This window comes from Microtus ochrogaster (genome assembly GCF_000317375.1).
Source record: "Microtus ochrogaster isolate Prairie Vole_2 chromosome 14 unlocalized genomic scaffold, MicOch1.0 chr14_random_3, whole genome shotgun sequence".
Classification (NCBI taxonomy): domain Eukaryota; kingdom Metazoa; phylum Chordata; class Mammalia; order Rodentia; family Cricetidae; genus Microtus; species Microtus ochrogaster.
In genome coordinates, this window is record NW_004949098.1 from 5,352,023 (window position 1) to 5,362,508 (window position 10,486).

A 10,486-nucleotide genomic window follows, 5' to 3' on the forward strand; every position below is an offset into this window, starting at 1 on the left:
TCCTCAGATGCTTTCCATATTGTCTCTCACCTGGCCTGGAGCTCAACAAGCAGGCAATGCTTGTAGACCAATGGGCCACAAAGATCCATCTGTTCCTGTCTCCCCAGCACTGGGCTTGCAAGGATACAATAATACTATACTCGGCATTTTATAGCCTGGGTTCTAAAGATTGAACAAGAGACCACAAAGGTAAACTGAATCACCTCACAGGACCATGAGAAATAATAATTTGTCTCAAATTGATAACTACAGGTAAAGTTCATTGTACAGTAATATGTAATCAGATGAACTAATAATGGCAAATCCATGCAAAGAGATTCAAGGGGAAGATGATGACATATTTATTTCTAACTTGAATTCTCAAGTATGGTCTTGAGATCAGAGAGCAGAAGATACATACCCTGTCATCTACTCTTGCCTTAACATTCATGTTTATAGGGGTTTTGAAGACTGATAGACGGAATTTGGTGAAGTTTTCCCTTTTGCATCCAAAAGCTATTTTATAGTTCACAAAGGTTTACCATGGGAGCAGAAAAAGGACCAAGTATTATAGATCACGTGACTTGTGGTCTATGACTTTTGAAGTAGATTTTAACACTGATCATTAGTTAAGTCTTCAGTATTTTTATACTTTCCTTCTGAATGGACAAGGGGAAGTAGCAGGGGGCAGGGAGAATGAGAGAATCAGGTGGGAATAGGGAGAATATTGGATTGAGGGAGGGAATGAAGGGAGATAGCTAGAAGTAAAGAAGAAGGGTGGTATGGAAACCTAGTGCAGTGGAAAGTAAAAATAAATTGACTCCTAATGATATTCTGCTATGCTTATACATCAGTGTCTTATCCAGCCATCATCAGAGAGGCTTCCTCCTGCAGCAGATGGGAAGAGATGCAGAGACCCACACCCAGACATTGTGAGAGACAAACATAGACACACACACACACACACACACACACACACACACAGGGGGGAGAGAGAGACAGAGAGAATGACCCTGGAACACACAGCTCTAAATTTCATCAAATCCCGGCTCTCAGAGCTCACAGGAGGAAGAAGGAGAAGGGAAGACAGAACACTGGGAGAACTAGGCCCCCTAAAACAACTGAGCAAAGCTCATATGAGCTCACAGAGACCGAAGCACTAATCAAAAGCCTACACAGGTCTGTACCAAGTCCTCTGCATATACTATAGCTATTAAGTTTAGTTCTTTTATGGGACTCCTGACTCTATGAGCCGGTGGGTTTCTGGTTCTTGGTCCTGTTCTTGTTCTGTTTGTTTGTTTTCTGTTGGCTTGTTTGGTACAACTACAATATGATGGTTCTTGTTTTATCTTACTATACTTTACTTTGTTAAGTTTGTAGCTATCTCCTAGATGACTGTCCTTTTCTAATGACAAACAGGAAGGAAATGGACCCAGATGGGATGGGGCATGGGAAGAAGCAGATGAGTAGATGGAGGGAATTGCCTCAGACTATTTTGTATGAGAAAAGAACTTATGTTTACTAAAAGGAAGAAATGTAGTACCTTTTGTGACAATATTTTTTTCTAACTTTGCTGTTAAAATTTAAGTGTTTAATTAAAATTTATATGTTGGCAATATTTTTCATGCATATTAAATTCTCTCATTAACTCTAATGATCAATTTAGAGATTCTTCAGGGTTTTATTCTTTACAGAAATGGAATGTTTTTACAAATACTGAAAACTTTATTTACCTTCTTGATTGTTTAATTTTCTTTTTCTTTGAAAAGTTGTGCTTTCCATAATAAGATACTGTTGAATAGAATCAAAAGGGTGGAGAATGTATGTTCATGGTTTTGAAAGAAATATTTTCAATATATTTATTTTGAGCCTTTGAAGGTTTCATTACCCTACTGAAGGACTTTTATCTACATCTTGATTGTTACCAATGTCCAGAGCTAATTAATGAGAGTTAGACTTATGCTAAGTACATTTTTCTCTGCAAGATGATCATTTAATTTATTTTCAAGAAGGAAAATTTCTCAATATGATAAAACAATAATCTCTCTGATGAAGCTACCTTTGTACCCCTGAGGTTAATTCTTTTTTCTTTTCATTTATTGTACAGATTTGGTTTGTTTAGTATTTTGTTCAGAAAAATTATATATAGGTTCTTGAGGAAAATTGTCCTTTAAATTTCTTTCCTATGTCAGCTCTCAGTTTTTCCTTCTTCTCAGCATTCCATTTTATTCAACATTTTATAAAAAAAATCATATAAATCCAAAAGGAACTGTATGGTTAATCCCCACATGTCTGTTACTAAGAGATCCATTTATTGCCTGACTTGTTCCATTTAACCCCTCTCCTTTTGTCAATAATGCAGCAAGTTATGTTGACGTAAGTTCTGAGAAATATTTTTTATCTGTAATTATTATATTAAGCTTCAAAGGACAAAAGCATCTCAGATAATACAGTATCAACATCCAGGTTGGCATGTAAAAACATAACCCCTTAACTTTTTTAATTACTTACATTTCACCCTTAATTTCATAATTATTATGTTTTCATTAAATTTTTCCATATTAGGATATAAATGTATTTTATGCATTGGACTTTCCATATATTTCTCTCAGTTGTTAAGTATTGTGCAATTTTATTTTATTTATTCATTGTTTGAATTCACATTTTCTTGATTTTTCTACTTGCATTTTTTTGATATAACATAAAATCTCTTTTCATCATCTAATTTCCTGGAAACAGATGGATAGATAATAATGGCAACTTCTCAAATTGTTTTTCTCTTGGGGAACTTTTAAAGACCAAATTATCATAAAAATGCCAATATTATTCACATCAGTGATGTTCATAGAACTAGACATTAAAGTAGGCACTAAACAATATTTGAGCATTTCTGAAACATTTCTGGAAATGCCCACATGTTTTGAAAATTGTATGTATGTCAAGTCATTTTACAAGGAAAGTTATGGAAGTTAACTTGCTTTTCATCAAGATAATCATTTGTCCTCAGGAAGAAGACTTCCACATACATTCAAAAAGAGTGTTTAAAATATGTATTTAAGGGATGAGGCTTGTTAATATTAATTATTTTCATTGTTTGGTGTAGTTCAAGGTCATTCTAATGTGAAATGTCATCTTCATTCTGCCTGTACTTGCATGGGCGATGGGCAGAATTAATGCGAAAGCACACACCATTTACTCATCATTTTCTTGACCTCAAGAATACAAGGTTTTGTACCATAAAAATAGCACACTTTACTACAATTATGAAAATTATACCTTCAATGCCATCTTGAGAGGATCTTAAACATCCCATTAGTGTGTGATCAAAGATGAAGATACTACTCTGAATATCAGGTGCACAGCTTAGAATTACAGTTAGCCTAGTTCTTATTATGTCTCAATCTTGCCTCAAAGCAGCAGCAGGAGAGCAAGTTTATTTGAACACTGTTTCTTGAAACCTCAACTGTAATATTGACTCAAGAGATTATCAAGCTTCCTACAAACTTTGGTACTGGGTTTTCTCCTTGGCCTAAAAATTTCCTTTTTTCTTTCAAGTAGTACACCATCATCATCAATAATTACAATTCCTGACTAATCAAACATTGAATTATTAATATAGTTTAAATCTCAAAAAACAAAGTACCAGGAAACATGCTTGTGAATCTACAGGTATAACTTCTTTCTGGTGGAGCAAAAGTTAATATCTGTTTTCCTCAGTAACTCAAGGTTCCAATATTTTGAAAATGGTGTCAGAGCATAATCTGTAACACAATTATCATTTTCTTAAATTTCCCAGAAAAGGTACCTGGGAGGAGGTGGGGAAAGTTCAAACTGCACCCACACCAGACAACTGAGCAGGGCAGCTAACGGGAAAGGGCTCCATATGTAGCAGTTCACAGTCTTTGCCAGGAAGAAACTTGTGATTTTGATGGGAACCTCCTGGAGTCGGTGCCAAGCACCACCTACCTCCCTGACTTGCATAAGCATTCCAGTTATTCACTCTGATGCCCCTCCCTCAAATCCTGTTATAAAAGCACAGCCATCTCTGCCCTGACAAACCATCCCACATCTCTGCAAGACAGGTAAGTAGGAGCTGAAAGATGATGAGAGCCTTGCAGTGGTTCACCACGCATAACTCAGGAGAAAGTATGGTAGAGTACCAGTCCTCACCAAGTATAGGGTTCCGAGAATCAGGAATGGCTTCCTGAAAAGTTTTCAGAGGAAGGGGAAAAATGGGTTCTTTTCATTTCAGAATCAAAAAAGGAGAGGAATAGGGTGAAAACCAGTGTATTTCTACAGGGTTAGTCAAAGGAGAAGGGATGGGATGGTTCTCTCAACATGTCCTCTCTTACCATATTTCCCACCATGACTCTGGTTGTTCCTCCTTCTCAGATAAGATGCTGCCTTTCACAGCTCTCACCAGCATGTCCTGGATGCTACTCTCCTGCCTGATGCTCTTATCTCAGGTGCAAGGTAAGATTTTTCTGCTCCTAGAACTGAATTTCTTGTGAGAATCCAGAGCTAAGGAGCAGAGGAAGGCTCTGGAGAGTCTCCTGCAGCAATGATGAAGGGAGTCCCGTACAGAAACACTGCCTGCCACTCCTCTGCCATGCTGCGTTCCTCTAAGGCACTGATGACAGATGGTTTCATAGCAGCTCATTATTGAAACTAAAGAGATTCCTATTTTTCTAGGAACTTCTAGTTGGTGACTTTAACAAGGAAAGTGTGTCAGTCACTAATGAACTGTTGAACAAGAGAAGGAGTAGATGGGCCAGTGTAGAGACTGTTGGCCTAGAATTTGGGATCTATGGATAATAGGAGAAGAGTGAAAAATAAAATTAAAAGAAGACTGTTTCCCATGCAATACATCAATTTTAAGATCAAAATGAGAAAGTAAATGTGACAGAGAGTCTGTATTGTGGACTTAATCTCCAAAGACAGGCTTCATAAACATTTGCATTGTTGATCTACCCATATAAGCCATGCTCTTCATTTCACTACACCACTGTCTTTATCTCCTTCTGCTCCAGGGGAAGATGCCAAGGAAGATGTCCCCTCTTCAAGAATCAGCTGCCCCAAGGGCTCCCAAGCCTATGGCTCCTATTGCTATGCCTTGTTCAAGATTCCTAAATCTTGGTTTGATGCAGATGTGAGTGCTGGAGGTTGCAGAGGAGGGAAACAGCGGGAGTGCATGTCAGTCACAGAAAAAGTGGGCTCCCTTCTCCATGCTTCCATGAGAATCAAAATGAAATCCCTGTTTTTCTTCCAGTAGCCCCTATCTCCTACATTTGCCCACCATTCACTCATGAGATCTCAGTCTGTGACTTATTCTGTCTTTCCTCAACTAGCTGGCCTGCCAGAAGAGGCCCTCAGGACACCTTGTGTCTGTGCTCAGTGGATCTGAGGCTTCCTTTGTTTCCTCTATGGTTAAAAGAAGTGCAAACAGTGGCCAATATGTGTGGATTGGGCTCCATGACCCAACACTGGTGAGATACCCTCTCCTCCCATGTAATTTGTCTCTCATTGATTTTGTTTCCTGGTCCATTCTTTGTGTTTCTATGAGGAAAGACCCAATTATACATAGATGTCAAACTCTGGATAGCAGCTGGGGCAAAGGGAAATCCCTGGGCTCTGTTGAGGCTCCTAGTCTTCATGATATTCAATTGACCATTGTCAGCTTTTACAAAATTCCTAAATGAGGCTTTGGAATTATCTTTTGTGAGTTTCAGGGTGTTTGTACCCTTGATTCTGATGGAACACCAAAAGAGGAGAATATCCATAATTATTCTTCACAGAATAGATGTGATTCAGAGGAATTTGCAAAAGCACAACTTGCTGTGTTCACCAAGGGACATATTTTTTTTTCTGAGTTTAAATAGATTGTGAGTATGAGGAGAGATCTGATAATAGGAAGGAGATATCCAGGTTGAATCCTGGGTAGCATTTGAAGGACTAGATCAATTCCATGAGGCTGGACATAGGCATCAGCTCTTCCCAGTAAGGAATCATGCAAACAGAGCTTCAGTGGCCCTTATTTTCCCACGGCTGCCTCCTCTCTAGGGCCAAGAACCCAATGGAGGTGGATGGGAGTGGAGTAACGCTGATGTGATGAATTATCTCAACTGGGAGGTAGTTCCTTCCAGTGCTTCAGGCGGTTACTGTGGCAGCCTGTCAAGAAGCTCAGGTAAGAAAGAGGGCAGTCCTCTCTGAAAACCAATGTTTCTCCACTTTGCTATTCTGGATCTCTTGTCTCCTTCCATGTCTCCCTTCTTTGTATCTTGTCCTGCTGGAGTGAGGTACTGGTAAAGATGACAGAAAGACCCTGAATCCTTGACCGAGTTTACAAAATGCCCCTGACACTTTTATTTTGCTTCTTCTGTGTCTGCAGGATATCTAAAGTGGAGAGATAATTATTGTGACTTGGAGTTACAATATGTCTGCAAGTTCAAAGCCTAGAAGACAGAGTTAGCACCCTGAGATTAGTATGTAGCTCACCATGATCAAGAACCCAAGTGTGAAGACAGATGCAAGAAGGGAACATTCTCCAATCCGAACCTCTATCAATTCTCTCCTCTTCTGCCCCTTCTTCACGTCCATCTGAGACTCTTCTGTGTGTACTCATGCCTGAGTTCTCAGAGTATAATAATAAATTTATAACTCATATGTATATTTTTTGTGATCTATTTATTTAGTAAATTAACAAAACATATCAGCTAAAAGAAAGAGATAAGTAGAGTTAAATTTTTAAAGAAGATCCAGTTATCTTGGGAAGGGAGAGACATTTTCTTTGTTAACCACAAGAAGTGTTTTCATGATCCTTTAAGCTATCCTTCATGAATCTGTAAGGAGCCCTAACTAAATCTGTTGGGTCACACATGCATACTAAAGACAAAAAGATGAAAGTAAATGGGAGTAAATAGGAAGGAGGAAGAGGATGGATGATAGTGAGAGGAGATGAGAAATAGGGGCTTCATACAAAATACATGGCATACATATGTAAAAGTATCATAATGAAGTGCATTATTATATATAATTAACCCAAGCAATAAAAGCAACAAAACCAAAGAATGTGTGTTTATACATCTTTATCATTTTAAATACAAATAAATCTGGTAAAAATAAAAAACGAGAAAGGTATGTAATAGTATTATTAGAAAAACATAAAGGAATAACTATGTTAACTTTAGCCAAGTTCTATTTCAGAAAACAAAACATTATCAAGAATAAAGAGAACCATTTGAAAAACCTTAAAATTTCTCAGTTTTTTAAAAAGTATGTGCCTGAGAACAAAACTGCAAATCAATGTGGCAAAGACTTTCAAAACCACAGTGGAAATAAACAGCCACTTCAGATCTTTGACCCATGGTAAGGCTGGTTCTGGTACAAGCACTGTAAGTTGCTAACATAGTAGTTCAAAATGATCTTACTTCATCTAGCCTATCCATATGTCAGTAACCTATAGGTTGCTTACCATATAGATTACTAAACACATAGGTTAATTACCATATAGGTTATTAACCTTAGATTAGCCAAACAGTGCATGTTTTGAAGTGATTATTGTCTACTGTTTTCATGGTGATTTACTTGCCACTATTAGGCATTCTTAGAATATCATAGATATTCCTAGCTCAGAAAAATATTCCAGTAGTATTTACTATTGAATACAAAAGTTTTGAATCCTTACAAACTTAAAAAAATAAAAATAAAAAAATTAAGCTTAACCACTTAAAGTTGGGAGAACCTCAAGATTTTAACATCATTATCTTTTAGTAATTTATAGATCAGCTGGCAAAATTCGTAGAAGGAAACAGTTAAATTGACCAGCACACTCAGTCAACGTAATCTGCTTGACCTTTAGAGAATACTCCAGCCAGGTGCTGTGGGACAATGGTATGTATCCTGTCAATTATATTTTAAATAAAAGCTGATTGGACTGAAGCCAGGCAGGAAGTATAGGTGGGACAACAAGACAGCAAATACAGTCGGGTCAATGAGAACAGGAGAATTCTGGGAAGACAGAAGCCCATTCCTCGGCAGTCCTGACCCTGCCACAGAAGAAGCAAGATGTGACTGCCTGGCTGAATAAAATACTGAGCCACATGGCTAAGATAGACAAGAATAATGGGTTAATTTAAGTTATAAGAGTTAATAAGAAGCCTGAACTAGTGGGCCAATCAGTTTATAATTACTGTAGACCTCTGTGTGATTTCTTTGGGACTAAACAGCTTTGGGACCTAGTGGGACAGAACACCTTGGACAACAGTCAGGTTTGGTGTGGTGGCACATACCTATAATCCCAGGAATCAGGAAGCTGAGACAAGAGGGTTACTGTGAATTCAAGGTTTCCCTCAGATATGCAGAGAATTATAAAGCAACCCTAGCTACAATATAAGACCCAGTAAAGAAAGAATACTTAAACCAGCTATATAATACACATTCTTTAAAAGTTCAAATGGAATAGCTACCAAAATAGGTCACATTATAGATAAGTATGAAATAGGATAAATGATACAATATATATTTTATCAGATATCAATGGAATTAAAATTCAAGCCCAAACCAGAAACATAATAGAACAATCTCAAAATTTTGGAGATGCAACTAGACACTTCTAAATAATACACGGAAAAGAGAAGTCATAAAAAGCAGAAATCATTTAAAAAAACAAATATACAACATATTAAAGCACAAAATGTACTTTTAACCCAGTGTTTAATGAGAAACTGATAATAATGAATGATAACATTAGAAAAGAATAAGGATATAAAATCTTTAATCTTATGCCAAAACATGTTCATAGCAGTATTATTAGTAATAGCCAGAACCTGGAAACAACCTAGATGCCCCTCAACTGAAGAATGGATAAAGAAAATGTGGTACATTTATACATGGGAGTACTACACAGTGGAAAAAAAAACAATGATATCTTGAAATTTGCCAACAAATGAATGGAATTAGAAAAAAGAACATCCTGAGTGAGGTATCTCAGATTCAGAAGAACAAATATAGTATGCACTTACTTAGAAGTAGCTTTTAGACATAAAGCAAAGAAAAACCAGTCTACAGTCCACAACCTCAAAGTACCTAGAAAACAAAGAGGATCCTAAGAGAGATATACATGAATCTGCATAGGAAGGTGAAAAAGACAAGATCTGAGTATATTGGGAGTGTAGTGGATCACAAGAGAGGATAGAAGGGGAGAGGGGAAGAAGGAAGGGGAGCAGAAAATATATATATAGCTTAATAAAATATAAATCCAATGGTTCTCAACCTTCCTAATACTGTAACCTTTTAATACTGTTTCTCATGTTGTGGTGACCCCCACCCACCAACCATGAAATTATTTTTGTTACTACTTCTTATCTACAATAAATACAGTTATTAATCCTAATGTAAATATTTGTGTTTTCTGATGATCTTAGTTATCCTTGGGAAAGGGTTGTTCAATTCCAAAGAGGTTGCAACCCATAGGTTGAGAAGCACTGCGAGCTTAATCCATGCTCACTCCTGAGAAAATAAGAGGAATAAAGCAATGAAAATTCAAAATAAACAGAGAAGTGTTAAGACTAAAAATCACTGAGTTTGTATATGTGGAACCCCTAGAAAAAATATTAACAAAATAGAATTAGTTATCATTTTTAAAAAATCTGGGCTGAGATTTTGGAGACCAGTTGAAGAAATAGAGAAGCATAATATGAGCAAAGGAGTCAAACCCATGGTGGGGATACAGCTGACCTGAGCCTGGGTGAGTGGGAGCTCACTGACTCTGGACTGACAAACTAGGTCCTCTAAATGTGGGTGACAGATATGTGGTTTGGGCAGTTTGTGGGGCCACTAGTAGTGGGATGAAGATTTATGCCTAGTACTTGAACTGATTTTTTTGAGTGCATTCTTTTTGGAGAGATACTTTGCTCAGCCTAAATATAGCAGGGAGGCCCTTGGTCCTGCCTCAGAGTGCTGTGTCAGACTTTTTTTGACTCCAGCCTTATGCTCTCTGAGGAGTGGATGGGAGTGGGGTGGGTAGAAGGTGGGGGGAGTTGGAGGAGAGGACCGAGTGGGAACTGGGATGGGTATGGAAAATGAGAAAAGGCCACTTAAAATTAATTAATTAATTAATTAAGTGGAAAAAATCTATAGTATACATGAATTTCTAGTCATCTAAACAAAAAAAATAGAAACCATATGCGAGTGATGCTACAAGTGAAAGCTATGTTACTGTGAAATTGTGAAATTACATATGCCCTGAAGACATAAGTGAAGGCAGATCAAATTAATACAGGCCAATTGTTATAATATAAAAGCAACTTTAATATAAATGGAGCACTCACGCGACCGAAGTTCCAGCGATGCCCAGAAACAGGAAAACAGGAAGAAAGGGTCACCAGCGTTTGTGCACCCCAATTTATAGACATTTTTCCAGAGGCCGTCCCGCCCCCAAAGGGCGGGCTCTCTCTACATCTCCCCTTTTTTGTCTAAATAAGACAGAACTAAACTAACTACAACTATA

The 10,486-nt window shown here is 37.5% G+C and overlaps 1 protein-coding gene across 1 annotated transcript; it reads left to right on the forward strand.

The window, feature by feature from the left end:
- Window positions 1–4,376: 4,376 nt before the first annotated feature.
- On the forward strand, window positions 4,377–6,435 carry LOC101986695 (regenerating islet-derived protein 3-gamma). Its single transcript, XM_005364709.1, has 5 exons — window positions 4,377–4,452; window positions 5,010–5,128; window positions 5,328–5,465; window positions 6,040–6,163; window positions 6,368–6,435. Exons 1-5 carry the CDS (start codon window positions 4,377–4,379, stop codon window positions 6,433–6,435), a joined length of 525 nt encoding a protein of 174 aa, XP_005364766.1.
- Window positions 6,436–10,486: the final 4,051 nt, after the last annotated feature.